The sequence below is a fragment of the Sinocyclocheilus grahami genome, unplaced genomic scaffold (assembly GCF_001515645.1).
Source record: "Sinocyclocheilus grahami isolate Dianchi unplaced genomic scaffold, SAMN03320097.WGS_v1.1 scaffold85.1, whole genome shotgun sequence".
NCBI classification, from domain to species: domain Eukaryota; kingdom Metazoa; phylum Chordata; class Actinopteri; order Cypriniformes; family Cyprinidae; genus Sinocyclocheilus; species Sinocyclocheilus grahami.
The window spans coordinates 1,062,147-1,078,489 of NW_015505264.1; the positions used below are offsets into that span (position 1 = coordinate 1,062,147).

Sequence of the window (16,343 nt, forward strand, 5' to 3'; positions counted from 1 at the left end):
GGTAAAAACGGTTTTCCAACAAAATGAAGAAACCTGGTGGATAATAAATAATAAAAAATAGGACAATGACTAATATTTAAAAAGGCTTAAAATACACATTTCTAGGATTTTGAATGTTGTTGAATTTTATTTCAAAATCACAGGTCTTCTGATCAAAAGCAGCAGAGGACAAAAAGCAACCATCATAAGCTCATCAAAACAATACACCTAAAATTAACAAGTTATAACCAACAACCACCATGCTCATTCAAAAGGGCCAGTCTGCAAGAACACAATCAATAAACTCTCATAATTCTTGCATTGATTAGCCTATTTGCATTTTGCATACAAAAATACTTCCTTATTCTGGTTATTTGCTTTGTGAGCTATCATTTTAGAAAGTAAAATAAAAATGTTTCCATTTTCATTTTACAAATATTTCAGTTGCTGATGTTTTCTGTAGTTTAGTATTAAGCCATTACGTTGTAACTCTGAGTAACAACTGTGAAGTAATACATAGAGCTTCAAGTTAGTTACTTTCATAAATTCAGCAGCCCTGCAAGATGAGTATTCAATTGTTATCATCTGAAGTAGACAAAAACACAAAAGAAAATTACGATAGATTAAAACAGAGCTAATCAGATAGGCTTTCTGAATAAATGCATCATCCAATGCATCACTGTGTGGTCAGTAAATTATAAGAGACTTCAAAAACATTCAAAAAGACAAGAGGCGTTCTAGAGGTATCAGCTTTTACCAAAAGAGTTTCACTCACCTTTACAAAGCTTTTAAACATGTCTATTAGGATACAGACGGCAAGACCAAACATAAAATTGGTTATCTTTTTATTTTGCGAATCCATAGATTCTGTACTGTAACTAAATTCCACTTGATGTGAAATCAATATAAATACATTAAAAGATAACAAAATGGATTGAAGGTGACAATGCAGTCATGTGTTTAGTCAGAGAAATCTAAAACTTGAGCCTCCGCGTACATAATGATGGAGGGGCTACTTCAGGGGGGATGTGAGGATGTTGTCGCTTCGGGTTGCTCAGCTTTTACCAAAAGAGTTTCACTCACCTTTACAAAGCTTTTAAACATGTCTATTAGGATACAGACTGCAAGACCAAACATAAAATTGGTTATCTTTTTATTGCGAATCCATAGATTCTGTACTGTAACTAAATTCCACTTGATGTGAAATCAATATAAATACATTAAAAGATAACAAAATGGATTGAAGGTGACAATGCAGTCATGTGTTTAGTCAGAGAAATCTAAAACTTGAGCCTCCGCGTACATAATGATGGAGGGGCTACTTCAGGGGGGATGTGAGGATGTTGTCGCTTCGGGTTGAGAAACATTCACTTCCTAGTGTTTTCCTCTTAGATCTGGGGAAGGAACATGGTATTGTCAGAACAAAACCCTGATTGATGCACTTACTACTTACATCACGTCTCCATTTCAATTAATCAAAACATTGAGTTTTTAAAATTAATCTTAATCTTCAGATGAATATAAGAGTGTTTTAGTACTAACATCATCAATGTCCTCATCATCATCACCAATATCATCGAACTGAATCTCGTCGTCATCACCAGGCCCGAAGGTATCAGTCTCGTTGATTTTGGCTGCAAGGCACCAACAGTAAGAATTTAATGCCAAGGCATTTATTACAGTGCAGCAAAAAGATCAGCATATTGTAAGCCAAGAACCTCCATTCATCAAGAACCAGGTTTTTCAAAATAAATATACTCACCGTGTTCTGGAAGCTCTCCATAGGCTTTTAGACTCCGAGCCTCATCAGCATTATACTTCAAAATGACATCTGCTTTGTTATCCTGATAAGACATTTCAGAATTTAAAACGTCAGATATTCACGCCAATAAAAAGCCTGTGCATAAAAGAACTGTAGATTCATCAGCAGCATGAATCTTATTTTTAAACTGAAAGACTAAAGGTTTTAAATACTGTCAACTCATTTCTTTCCAGGCAAACAAATGACATTTATATTTAATTCCTAATACATTTATATTTAATTATATTAAAATGTATTAGGAATTAAATATAAATGTCATTTGTATATAGCTATATTAGTATATAATTAATTATATTAAAATAAATATTTAAACCTGATAACTCCTTAATCCAGTGAGTATAAACAATTCTATTTTTATTACATTTTTAAAATAGTATTACAATACATATTTATTTATTCCCTTTTTAACACATACCAGCATCAAGGCTATTTTCAAGGCGATCTCTACATAAATTATACAATTAACAAAATGTGACAATACATAATTACATTAAATATTGAACATACATGGCAGTCAACTATTATAGCAAAAAGTGTGTAAATATTAAATCATATTTAATTATAGCTATATTATGTATAATATTACATGAAATTATATATTAAGAAATATTTAACAAACCTGGTAGTCCCTTAATCCAATGAGAATAATGTCTGATGTGTTAATCCACACCTAAATTAAAGAAAAAAGACATAAGACCTTGAGTAAGACAAACATCTTAGTAATTATTCCTGTTAAAGGATAATATAGACACAGCTAAAAAAAAAAAAAAAAATTCATTTCATAACATTTTGTCCTTTGCTAAAATTTTCCAGCATATCAAAAATTCCATAGCTAAAATGAGTTACATTAGTTAGCTTCATCAAACAATATTGACTGATTGGCTGTGTGGACCGACAGAAATGTTTAGACCAATCTCATTCACAAAGTGATGGAAATGCTAAATCTGCATTCAGTCTGAAGCTTCACAGACTTGATCTGTAAAGTGCACCTTTTTCCGGAGCTTTCCTCGGATGTGACAAAGCCGCTTGACTCCATCAAAACACATGGCCTCCAATCTCCCATTTCCCAACATCTTGATGACCTGAGCATATTCTAGAAGACAGAAGAAGCTTTTCATAAAGAAAAAAATGATACAACTAAAAGCAGATCATGTTTTGAAGAGAAGGCAGTGCCCTACATCATGAACGCTCATTATAGGTAAGAGTATTACAACACACCTTGTCCATCCTCTTTAAACACCAGCTCCCTTTTCTCAGATTCATTCTCATTCTTACCACGTCGCCGATTCTTTCCTCCTTTTCCTGGATACAGAGAAATTAAATGCGCTCAGATACCATCATACACTTGGAAAAATGCCATCTTATGAACACACTACAGAGTCCTATGACAATAACGAAGTGTTGCTTAATGACTGAGCAAAGTACACACATTCAACAGACTACCCATTACAATGACATCTTAAACTATTGTTAATTTCATGTGTACTCAACTTTAGCATGTACGATCCCCTTTACAAATATGAGCTTCGTAGTTAAACCTAATCATTTATAAGTATGTAAAGATCAAAATACGTTTAACAGGTCCGCTAGTATCCATAAGTAACGTTACCTGCCTAACACAACACATAGCGGCCAAACGCATCCCTTACATTACCTGATAGGAGCTTTTATTTCATATTATGAACCAAAATGCATCAAATACAGAGGCAAAAACAAATTCAACTGCCACAATTAAACATCAAACACTGACAATAAACTGCGACAGTCAATATCACGCGCAATAACTCACGTTACCATGTGTGCTAAATCAATGCTAACATCTCACACGGGTATCTTTATATACCACCTTACCTTTATTTTTCGGCATGTTCTTTAAACGACGTCGAAGGCTCTCGTATAATGATCAGAAACGTTAGGGAATTATAACAATATGTCAAATATTTTACTTCTCAAACGTGCGGTTGTGAGCAGATCAGCGCCGCTAGCGAGAAAAGCTGACAAAAACGACGCATGCGCAGATCGCCTCTTCTTCTTCTTTTTTTTTTGGCGTACCGCACTTATCAGTGTGCATTACTGCTGTCTGCTGGTGACTCGGATCAGAAACATTTTCCTTTTTGAGGAAAGTTTATGAGGAAAACAACAGAGTCCCTTCTCCAGAAGCCCAAGCAGCGCTGCGTGTTCATCTCCTCAGCTTGCACCTCCAGCATCATGCAGCCTATAGAAAGAGAAGCATCTCTGCTAACATTCATATTAATAAACCTACCTCTGCACTTCCTCTTATACCACTTCCATACCTGTCCACATACATACATCTTGCACATTCATACCTTTATATTTCCTATATACTTCCTTATTTTATATTCTATATATTAAACCTGTACTTTCTAAGTATTGAATCAATGCAGAGACAATATTATAACCTATATCTAAATCTAATATACTTTTAATGTTCGCAGATCGCCTCATTCAACAGCGCAAAACTTCATTCACAACCGCAACCAGCTCAGGAGCTGATAGAATATGAATTTTTATAGTAGTGGGCTACATCTACAATTTATTATTATCTAAAACGATACGATATATAAAATTAACATGATATATTAACTAATTTCTGAATAGTTCAGAGGAACTAAAACATTTTTAAGAAAAGGGAAAAAGTACAGATATATTCTGTAAAGCTAAAAGTATAGATGCAAACACGGATAAAAATACAGTTGAAAAGAAAGATGCGCTTGAAAAAAAACCCAACTAGTTTTGGAAGGCGGGGGTTGGCAGCACTGAACTGTGACTGGAGCTGAGATGGTAGGAAGTGACGATGGATCAGGAAGTGAACAGGAGGAATGGACTGGACAAGAGCTGAACTCCTCACGGGATGAGAGTGTTAAATATGAAGAGAGTGAGCTAGCCGTTACTGAGGACGGCATCTCGACTGTCATTTTCGGGGTTAAAGAAAATCATGCCAGAAAGTGTATCAACTGTCTAACTTGTGGCCAGAGGTTCCGTAGTAGACGCACCCTAATGAAGCATCGACGGGCTAATCACGCTAAAAATAAAACCGAATCTGAAGTCAAAGAAAAGTTTTATATTTGCTCAATTTGTGGGGAGAAGTTTCTTAAAATGGGTCTCCTTTTGCGCCATCGAGTCATACACACTAAGGAGAATCCAGAAGGGAGGTTTGTGTGCCAACAGTGTGGAAAGGGCTTCCCCCATCAAGCTTTTTTGAAAGCTCACCAGAAAGTTCACGAGGATGCGGAGTCGACCATGCCGTTCACATGCCACTTATGTCCCAGACGTTTCGGCTACAAAGTTGCTCTCGTTGCTCACATGAAACATCACTCATCCAAACTCACATGCATCTGCCCCATCTGTGAAAAGAGCTATCAGTACAGAGGTTCCCTCATTCAGCATCTCAAATCATCTCATGCTGGAGAGAAACTCTTGTGTAAGACCTGTGATAAGGGTTTCCTAAGAGTCAACGGCTACGTCAAACACATGGACAAACACAACGTGATGACCCCGTTCTACTGCGACATCTGCAAAATTTATTTTTCACAGCGAGGCTACACGGCACACATGGCCACCCATGAGCAGAAGAGCCTTTCTGAGCAGCAGCCTGATGAGTCTGTTGAGAACCAGCCAAACGATACTGAAATAAGTCTTGTCAGTGTGAATAGCTCTGAGGAAGGAATGGATCCAGTGACTGTGAGGCGGGAAGAAGCTGAGATGGAGCTGCTCAGTGAAGATGAGATGGAAGTTCTGTCTGGGAATTCAGTGGATCCATCAACAGTCGAAGGTGTGGAGTCTGAAAATGTGGTTGTGGAAAAGAAACTTAATCATGAAAAAGAGTGAGGAAAGCTTTGGCACACAATGAGATCTCCGTCTAAACAATATATATATTTTTTTTTTAGGCTAACCAAAGGTGAAAACTCTCATTTGTTTTTTTTCTTTCACTAGTTAGGTTTATGGTTAAACCTAAAGGCCTAATTCTGTTTAAATGTTAGTTACATGGTCAGTTAAACTAAAAATTGTATATTGTAGGCAGATTTCTGTATTTCTTTTTTACAGAATATGTAACCATATATTGTACGTACATTTGATTATCTTTTTATCATGTAGAAAATGTAAGTCTCTGTGGTGTTAGTAATAATGTTTAGCTGCTAATCATGTTTAGACATTCTACGTGCATATTTACAAAGACATATTACATTATAAGATGCTTTTCATAAAAACAGTGTTAAAATATCATGTATGATTATTACTTTAGGACTGTTGTAGTCTTGATGCGAAGAGACGCATTTATGGTTAGATTTTCTACATTTTATAGTTATAAATACACTACTTTAAAGGATTGGCATTAGTAAGTTTCTCTCGCTCTCTGTTTCTCTTTTTTTTTTTTTTATTAGAAATTAATACTTTTATTTAGCATGGGATGCATTATATGGACCAAATGTGACCGTAAAGACAATTATAATTTGTTTCAATTTCTGATAAATGCTGTTCTTTTAAACTTTCTATTCATTTAGAAAATGTGTCATGATTTCCACAAAAATATTAGGCAGCTCAACTGTTTTCAACACTGACGATAAGAAATGTTTCTTGAGCATCGAATCAGCATATTAGAATGATTTCTGAAGGATCATGTGACACTGAAGACTGAAAATTCAGTTTTAACATTACAGGAATAAATTACATTTTAAAAATATCTTAAAACAGAAAACAGTTTATAATTTGTAATAATATTCATCATATTAGTATTTTAATTTACCCCAAACATTTTAAAGGGGTGGTTCACAGTTTTTTTTTCTAGGCTTGATTGTGTTTATTGGGTGCAGTCTAACATGTGTTAATGCTTCGTTTAAAAAAACAAAACATTATTTTTCACATCATTTACCTTTATTCCACACCGCTCTGTCCCTTCTCTGAGAAATGCGCTGATCATTTCCTGCTTTTATGCAGCCCCTCCCTCAGAAATAGGCGGTGGGCTCTGATTGGTTTGCTAGCCCAGTGTGTTGTGATTGGATAAACCGCCTCTAGTGCGTGTCTAAACGGCCCGCCCCTCACCTCAGCGGCATGTGCTCCGGTTGTATTGTAAACAAAGGTGTCGTTAAAGGGATAGTTCACCCAACAATGAAAATTCTGTCATTAATTACTCACCCTCATGTCGTTTCAAACCTGTAAGACCTTCGTTCATCTTCAGAACACAAATTAAGATATATTTGATGGAATCTGAGCTGTCTGACCCTCCCATAGACAGCAACACAACTGAAATGTTCCCAAGTCCAGAAACATAGCAAGGAGATCTGTAAAATAATCCATGTGACATCAGTGGTTCATCCGCAATTATACAAAGCTACGACAATACTTTTTGTGCGCAAAAGAAAAAAAATAACGACTTAATTCAACAATTCGTCTCCTCCGTATCACCCTGGTGCCATTATCCACTGAAGAATATCCACTGGATGTAAACAGCGTATGCTGTTCTGTGTCAGCTGCGTCACGCCGGATCGGTTTCCTACGTTGTTTGTGATTTGATCTGAACGGAAACAGTGTATCCATGTGACGCAGCTGACTTGGGAACATTTCAGTTGCGTTGCTGTCTATGGAGACATAGACAGCTCTCAGATTCCATCAAAAATATCTTAATTTGTGTTCCGAAGATGAACGAAGGTCTTACGGGTTTGAAACGACATGAGGGTGAGTAATTAATGACAGAATTTTCATTTTTTGGGTGAACTAACCATTTAATATCGCTTATCAGTTTGAGCCCGATTGAGAAGCAGAGGATTTTATTGAAGAGGATCGTGCAGAACCTGTGCAAGCATGGCTTTTAATGGAAGGCCAATGTTTTTTGTTTGTTGTCTCATACTTTTAGATATGCTGTTATTTATAAATGCTACTGCTTATGTTAGCTTTTAATATACGGTTTTATCCTGATTAAAGCTTTAATACAGTACGGCAACTGCATGCGCGTCCATGTATAACACTTCTCATAGCTATGTGAAGTGTATAAATGGAAGAGTTCATTGTTGGAGCTTAGCTGAATGAGAGAGAGAGAGATGCAGAGCAGGGGACATGAGGAACAATATTAAGAACCGCTGCTTTAGAATATTGATTTTGAAACTTGTGAATCCATTAGTATCGTTAGAAGACAGAATATTTTGATTTATATATAAATAGACTTTTACGTGCACCTCTAGTTTTCTCTTGCTCTTCTCTAAAGCAGCGCAGCATGGCCTCTTCCCCTTTGTGGTCTTTTCCCAAGGGCGGGGTTATCTGGGTTTGTTAAGTCACGAACCCGGAAGTAACTTGTTGTAGTCCCTACCAGCCATTTTTGTAGGCATTAAACCCACAGAGCTACTAGCTAATATAGCATCTTGCCCATGCACATTTATAAAAATGTCAAGGCTGTAAGTAGTCACTTAAAAAGTCACTACATATATCTTTGAGCATTTCTGTAATTCTCTACATCCGAACAAATAAACAGGTCAGCAAGTATTAGGTGAGGCGATACAGCCGTATACATTTCCGCCCCAGCTTATTTTCTTTTGTATAATGTATTGCGTTTCACCTGAGTTCTCTTTTTGACATTCTGTGCCGTTTACATGTAGGCCTCCACTGCATTTTTGTGCTTTGGACCTCGTTCACATTGTCGTTTTGTAAAAAGAACGCTAAGCTAACACCAGCAGTGGTCATATAAACATTTGGACTCGTCTTATAATCTTGTATGGATCTGCTGAGAGAGTCTCTCCTTTTTCGCTGTCCAAAAATGACTGGAGAACAAGGTTTGCTGGGATACGCCATATATTTTTTAACAATTTTGTTTCTAAAGGCTCAGTCACACTGCAAATTAAGCATGCAAAATTATTAAATGCCAGAATTATAAATAATAAATATAGTGTTAAAACATATTGTTTCCTGCAACACAGCCAGCCATGCAATTTGAATTCTTTGCATTGAATCAGAAGGTCAAAGTGACATTTAGATCATCAAATGTGCTATGCAAATTTAGGTCAGAGTTCACCAAATATGAATCTAACATGCAGCATAATTAAAAGCTTGTCTTTGTGCTTTGGCTCACCCATGTATTGTACGATGAACACTTTCTATAAAAATGACAACAGTGCAAAAAATACATTTACAGTCATAATAAAGTGTTTTTGTAAAAATGGCCAACTTTATTTTCTACATGTACAAAAGAAAGAACAGGATAGCAGCTTGCTATATGGACAGCAACATTTCCAGCACTCTTCCAAGTCAAAGTCATTCATAATAATTAGTCCTTATCTACTGGAAGAAAGGAAGTAATAAATATGACATATATTAAGAATTTAAATATACTTTTAATAATATTAAAAAACAATACTATAAAAATACAGTACATTTGTTAATAATTCCTTGATATTTAAAAAAAATTCTGTGAATTTGGGAACCTTGTGTATTCTAGGAGCATTTGAAATATAAAATAAGTTTAAGAGCAAAGTAAAATATTTATGGGAATATTTTTAGATATTTAAGTTTTATTCTAAAGCATAATGTGTGGTCAGGACCAAACCTTAACCAGATGGGGGGCGTCCTGTCTGTTCAGCTGGTATTTGGGGAGCTGGTCTCTGTGAAGGATCCAGGGATGTTTCAACACCTGTGCAGCTGTTAGTCTCTGATGGGGGTCTACATGCAACATCTTAGACACCAAGTCCTGTAAAAGACAAGGTGTTTGAATGATTTTTTTTGTCTGGTGGGCCTTTAAGGAGATGTTTTTTGAAGAGTGTAATTTAGATGCTCTTCTCAAGTGGGTACCTTTGCCTCAAGTGAAACAGAACTCCAGTATCCACCTGTGAGAGAAAACTTCCCACTGCCGATTCGAGCTAGAATCTCCTCCGGTGTGTCCTCTGGGCCATTAGCAAATGGAGTAAAGCTGAGAAAAAGCCCAGTGTCAGTTGAATACAAACACATTTTCAAAACTATAGTCAGTACTAGGTTTACATACTTACTTACCCAGTTAACATCGTGTACAAAAGAACGCCTAAACTCCAGATATCACAGGCAGCATCATAACCCTGTTTCTTCAGCACCTGGGGACCAAAATAATTTTTTTTGATTAAGAAACTTACTTTTATTTTACAAAATCGTGTGCCACCTCTGACATGCAAAATGTACCTCTGGGGCCACAAAGTTGGCAGTGTAACAGGGTGTCATCAGCAGTCCGTTTTCCGCTCTCAGCTGCTTGGCAAAGCCAAAGTCACAGATCCTGATGGACTCGGGATTCCCAGATTCATCAACATAAAGGATGTTACTGGGCTTCAGATCCCTGTGAACCACCTGATGAGGAAGAAAGGAAGCTTACGTTAGAACCAAGGTGGCTCACGGACCATATAAATACATTTTAAATGATCACTTCATTTCTAATTCAAATTATTACTGTTATTATACATTTTTACATAATCATTTTGATTTTATTATATACAGTTATATACACTACCGTCCAAACGTTTGGAGTCAGTATGATTTTTAAAAAATAAATTAATACTTTAATTTAGCAAGGACACATTAAATTGATCAAAAGTGACAGTATAGACATTTATAAGGTTACAAAAGATTTCTATTTCGAGTAAATGCTGTTCATAAAAAAAAGTATTAAACAGCACAACTGTTTTCATCATTATTAATAATAAGAAATGTTTCTTGAGCGTCAAACCCGCATATTCGAATGATTTCTGAAGGATCGTGTGACATTGAAGAATGAAGTTATGATGCTGAAAATTCAGCTTTGCATCACAGGAATAAATTACATTTTATAAAACAGATTAAAATAGAAAACATTGTGATCATATTTTACAATATTACTGTTTTACTGTATGTAAAGCACTTTGAATTACCATTGTGTATGAAATGTGCTATATAAATAAACTTGCCTTGACTATTTTTCATCAAATAAATGCAGCCTTGATGAGCATATGAGACTTTTTCAAAACGTCTCGAGAACTCTTGAATGGTTGTGTATACTACAGGCTTTTTCATCTATTGCGGCTTGAATGAGACCCTCTTGGCTTCTAATGTTGATTTTATCTGCATCAGAGCCATTATAAAGCAGTATGTGGTAAGACCAGGGGTGCGGCAGTCTCACAAAGCCTAATCTGTTTCCCAAGATCACAATCTTAATGCACTTCAGCTGGGCTTTACGTTTCATTCCCTCAGCTATTTTCTCCCTAAACACTGATGTATTGCACACATTTTACTTTGTTCCTTACTATAGTTTGAGCTCTAGAGAGGTCACATACCCCTTGAGTGTGCAGGTACTCCACAGTCTTTGTGATGGTGTACAGCACAGCGCTGGCCTCTCGCTCTGAGAAGAACTTCTGTCTGAGGATCTTATCCAGCAGTTCCCCTCCCTTCAGCAGTTCTGTCACCAGATACACTGAGCGGCCATCGTCATACACCTGCATACAGTGACAGTTATATTAGTCGATCATCGCTAATCAGTTTAAATTCAACATCTCTTCTATTTTATTACTAACATCGCTTTTCATTAAATGCTATAGAAACCAATTCTGCAATACATAACACGTTGTCAATTGTTCATACAAAAAACATGTTTACATCTGCAGCAAAACAAATTTTGTGTTTGAAGGCAATCAATGCCGTGTTTAAGGAGCACTTGAAGCAGATGCATTTATAATGTAAGGAAACAATAATACTAATACACTGCTAAATGAATATGAATGATGGATAACCTGCTTGGAGTAATTTGCAGGAAAGACTATAAGAGCAGAAACTCATTACACTACTCTCTCATTCCGGAAATGTCAGAGCAGAATCGGTTTTAGGTAAACACATCAATGCTCTTTGAAAAGAACAAGACATTACCTTAATAGAAATGTGTTTAGCCACTGAGACAAAGCTCAGAGTCTGCCGCCACAGACTATTGTCTTTCAACCTTATGGATGAAAATAAAAAGACTGCATCCTTGTTTTAAACACTCACGTCTTTCAAGGTGATTATATTTGGATGCTGTCCATAGCGCAACAGAATTTCCACCTCCTCCGTTGGATCCCGTTTAGCTTTATTGATTATCTAAACAAGAAAAATATAGAGAGATATATTACAATGTCCAAGAAAGTCATTGTATAAAAAAACAGTATTAAATTGTCTTTCAAAAGGACAAAAATAGTTTAAAAATGAATGCTGTCTAGAATTTAAATAATTAATAATAAATTGAAAATAAAACCATAAAACGAGTTGTTTTAATTGCTACAAGTGAATTTCTGTATTATAATAATGCCCACTATAAAAAATGGATATTCATTGTTATATGCTAAATATTACAATTTAACAAAGTTAATAAATTAGTAGTGTTTTTTATTATTAAAAAAGAAAAATGTCAATATATAAAAATTTAAAAATAACATTTAATGCTAATTTAAAGTTTAATTTAATATGTCATTTTAAAATATATTTATTTTTTTCTGTTTAATAATTGTTATTACTATATTATCATTTATGAGCATTCCTTTTTGATACATTTATGTTATGTTACGAGTCCTACATTTACAATTAAAATGATTGATTTTAGTTTTTAGTGTTTTATTTTTAATCTAAATATAAATGGGAAATGAATAGGCACAGTTAAATATCCAATAATGACTGCTACATATAAATAACATTTAGTTTTTAAATGATTTTTGTTTGCTATTAATTTGCTAAAGTGTTCTGGATGGTGACTTACTGCCTCAATGAAAGCAACCAGTTGGTTTAATATGACTCGCTTCTCACCTTCACTGCATACTCCATTCCTGTGCTTTTCTGTATGCAGCGTCTGCAGATGGAATACGAGCCAACCCCGATATCCTCCTTCATCTCATATGCGTCATTGAACTGAGACACACTTCTGTGGAGCTGTTACAGAGTAAAAACAACCAGATGTAATGCTGACATAAAATCTGACTCATAGCTAGACGTTAAAAACAGTCATTACAGCATATACTACGTGGAAAGAGGCTTAACTGCGTGTATACCTGAACTATAGAGCTCACACTGTTGCTCTGCAAGGGTTGAGACTCTTCTTCTGAGCTGATGGCCACAAAACTGAAACCTCTGAAGAGTTGATTGGCATTGGCACTAGGGGGTACACCTGGAGAGTCTAGCAGAAAACACACAGTGGTTTTGATCAAGTCATTAAATACACCATCAAATAATCCGACAGATTTCAAAAGGTCTAGCAGCATTTAAATAAATAGGTTTTCGTGTTTTTGTCTGAGAGGGGATTAAAGACAGATGGCAAACACAGTCTACCTGATCTAGGGTCAGACATAGTCTGTTATAATAAGCTGATGTACCTTTGGGAGTTTTTGCTGTAAATTCTGGGTCAAAGTAGAATGTGTCGTCTGGTCTGCCAGAGGCTGGTTTGAAGGGTGGGTGAATCTCTCTTCTAAATAATTTCTTAGACAAACAAGACACGATAAAACATTAAAACCACCTTATATTAATAGAGTGTCAAAATTTTCTGTAAAGACTCACATTCCAGTCAATGGTAGCATAAAATGGGTGTCTCTTTATCTCTTCAACTCCGTCTGGACCAGCACCTGCAGATGACCACAGTCAAGTTAAAATCAAATATGCATAACTTACTCTACAGAAATGACCATCCAGTCAGTCTAATACACTGCTATTTAAAAGGTTGGGGTCAGTATTATCCTTTTAAAGGGGTCATATGATGCGATTTCAATTTTTCCTTTCTCTTTGGAGTGTTACAAGCTCTTGGTGCATAAAAAAGATCTGTAAAGTTGCAAAGACTAAAGTCTCAAATCCAAAGAGATATTCTTTATAAAAGTTAAGAGTCAACCACACCTACCTAAAATGGCTCGTTCTAACACGCCCCCACATGGCTACATCACTATGTGGGAAGATGTGCATAACGCCGCCCAAATGTTCATGCAAAGAAAGAAGGCGTAACTTTTATTCTCGCTGTAGTATTGTTGTTGCCGCCACCGCCATGTCATGAAGGCGCCGTGTGTTTTGTTGTGAAAACTAAACTGCTTTGTTTGGCCTTCCAAAAGAGAACGATATCCGCTTCATCATGCCTGGAGCTGATCCATGCTGGTCGCTGAGGAAATACATCAACTTCACACTGTGGATCGCCGGATTGGCTTTCACCGTGGACGAAGCGGAGTCCAGCCCGGGGTCGTCACATGTGGTTGCCGCAAGCCTGCTGGTTGCTTAGGAAATACATCAACTTCCCCCTGTGGACCGCCGGATTGGCTTTCCCCGTGGACGAAGCGGAGTCCAGCCCGGGGTCGTCACATGTGGTTGCCGCAAGCCCGCCCGCCCGGGGTCATCACATGTGGTTGCCGCAAGCCCGCCCGCCTCCACTCACTTTAGCCCCCGGCCTCTGCTCACTCTAGCCCGCCGTGTGTGATGCTGTGTTTCGTTGTGAAAGCGAAACGGAGGCATTCCAAGCTTCGCCCTACAAAAAAGCAAAAAACAAACAAACAAACAAAAAAATCATATCAAGAATCAAGCCAGAGTTCAAATAGTCAGCAAATGAAAGATCATCCCTTTATTATTAAGATACACAATTGTAAGTGCCAGTCGTTTACCAATCAGATTGAAGAACATATTGTTATTCTAATGCTCTGTTATCCAATTAAGTGTCTTTTCTACATAATTTTTCAGCCTTTACATGCCAAACATGTCATGTCGGCCAGAAAATCAGTTCCTCTCTAAGTGAGCAGTTTTTTTTTAACCAGAATGAGCTGTAATGTGTATTAGATAGCCAGATAACATAGAACAGAGGAAAAAGACAAAGTCAGTCACTCTCATCTGCACTGATGTCACTTCCACAGCTAATACTTTGTGTATTCACATCAGTGGCAATTGTCGGTTCTTATCAGTCCAATTGTAAGTGCCAGTCGTTTACCAATCAGATTGAAGAACATATTGTTATTCTAATGCTCTGTTATCCAATTAAGTGTCTTTTCTACATAATTTTTCAGCCTTTACATGCCAAACATGTCATGTCGGCCAGAAAATCAGTTCCTCTCTAAGTGAGCAGTTTTTTTTAACCAGAATGAGCTGTAATGTGTATTAGATAGCCAGATAACATAGAACAGAGGAAAAAGACAAAGTCAGTCACTCTCATCTGCACTGATGTCACTTCCACAGCTAATACTTTGTGTATTCACATCAGTGGCAATTGTCGGTTCTTATCAGTCCTCTGCAGAAGCCTCAGATGAACACTGTAATTGACAAACTCTCATCTCGCCTTCTCTAAATGTCTGCAGTCATTCTACTAAAACCACATTACTACAGTTTATCAAAGTCGTAAAACTGTACGCAGACCTTTGATTTTCATTATCCACCACAGCAGTGCTAGTGTCACGCCGGACCGTTATTCACTCTTCAGCAGGCCACATTATGACGTGACGTATGTTTTGTGTGGTTGCGTGTTTACTGATGGTTTAGTGCTTAGTCTTTAAGCTAAACAGCACTGTCGGCTAAACCAAGGGCTTATCCTTATCGCTACAGCACTTCGCATCCAGATGTTACACAGACCAATTCCGCTGGCTCTTCCCACTCAGAGTGGATGACTGTGTTTAGATTATAGTGTGAGTGGAGTCTCTGCTGGGATAGCGGAAGGATGAGGCCGTCACACTCACTTTAGAATCATAGTCATGGTTTCCTTGCGGTCCTTGCCTTGGAAAGGCAGCGTTCCAGTCAGCATTTCAAACTGAGGATAGAGAACAAAACAAGTTGTTTCTCTGAAGTGTGATTTTATATGAATAAAAGTGCACTCAGTCATTGTTAACTGTCTAATGGAACACTATTCCAGATTGCGCCAGCCCAGTTTAGATAGTGTTCAAGATTTTTTAAAAGAATTTTATATTAGTTGTTATTTCCTAAATGTATTTTAAAATAACTAAATCATTTAAATGTATTAATAACATAATTAACTTATTAATAAAAATGAATAACAAAATAAAATGCATAAAATGTAAAAAAAAAAAAAAAAAAAAAAAAAAAAAAAAAAAGTTAAAATAAAGTTAATGAAAAAAGCAAATTACAAAAAGTTAAAAAGTAAAAAAAAAAAAAAAAACAAAAAAAAAAAGGAGAAAAAACAGGAAGTGGGGTTCCCTCAAATTTTTAATGAGAAAACAAATGACTGAGATCACCTTTAATGGGAACATATACAAAATGCTAAAATAAACAAGAATATAAACAGGAAGTGGCGCTCCCTCACCATGAGTACACCGTAAGACCACCAGTCAGCGCTATAAGTGTGTCCTCTTCTGTTCACCACCTCTGGAGCCATATACTCTACTGTCCCGCAGAAAGAGTATGCTTTATTTTCGTGATCGATCGACTCCTTACTGAGTCCAAAATCTGAAGACACACACAAACACAATTTTAGTATGGCAACATCAGTGTTACACAACTGCAACTAAAACTACTCAAAATAGTTTTTGTTAACTGAAATAAAATCCAAAAGATAAAATATATATATATATATATATATATATATATATATATATATTTATGCTATTGTATTTAT

General features: G+C 36.4%; 2 protein-coding genes and 1 pseudogene across 3 annotated transcripts; 1 reads left to right on the forward strand and 2 right to left on the reverse strand.

The window, feature by feature from the left end:
• Nucleotides 1-102: 102 nt before the first annotated feature.
• On the reverse strand, nucleotides 103-3,832 carry eif1axb (eukaryotic translation initiation factor 1A X-linked b). Of its 2 annotated transcripts, XR_001609389.1 has the most exons (8): nucleotides 3,653-3,832; nucleotides 3,020-3,103; nucleotides 2,791-2,894; nucleotides 2,421-2,471; nucleotides 1,742-1,823; nucleotides 1,522-1,613; nucleotides 1,063-1,373; nucleotides 103-754 (listed from the first exon to the last, which is right to left on the reverse strand). XR_001609389.1 is itself a non-coding variant. In XM_016274170.1 (7 exons), exons 1-7 carry the CDS (start codon nucleotides 3,666-3,668, stop codon nucleotides 1,368-1,370), a joined length of 435 nt encoding a protein of 144 aa, XP_016129656.1. In that variant the 5' UTR covers nucleotides 3,669-3,832; the 3' UTR covers nucleotides 1,053-1,367. The 2 variants fall into 2 exon arrangements, 1 of the variants encoding a protein (XP_016129656.1); XM_016274170.1 differs by lacking the exon at nucleotides 103-754 and having other exon boundaries at nucleotides 1,053-1,373.
• Nucleotides 3,833-4,600: 768 nt separating this feature from the next.
• Nucleotides 4,601-5,711, forward strand: LOC107586776 (histone-lysine N-methyltransferase PRDM9-like). Its single transcript, XM_016274296.1, has one exon. It carries the CDS (start codon nucleotides 4,601-4,603, stop codon nucleotides 5,648-5,650), a length of 1,050 nt encoding a protein of 349 aa, XP_016129782.1. The 3' UTR covers nucleotides 5,651-5,711.
• A 3,591-nt stretch (nucleotides 5,712-9,302) lies between these two features.
• LOC107586710 (ribosomal protein S6 kinase alpha-3-like) overlaps nucleotides 9,303-16,343 on the reverse strand; it is a 48,854-nt pseudogene continuing 41,813 nt past the window's right edge.

Coding starts and splice junctions, on each gene's coding strand:
- eif1axb (XM_016274170.1), bottom strand. Junction 1,824..2,420: donor TTGGATTAAGGGACTACCAG/GTTTGTTAAATA, acceptor ATGTCTTATCAG/GATAACAAAGCAGATGTCAT. Junction 1,614..1,741: donor TGGAGAGCTTCCAGAACACG/GTGAGTATATTT, acceptor GGTGCCTTGCAG/CCAAAATCAACGAGACTGAT.
- LOC107586776 (XM_016274296.1), top strand. CDS start 4,601: ATGGTAGGAAGTGACGATGGATCAGGAAGTGAACAGGAGGAATGGACT.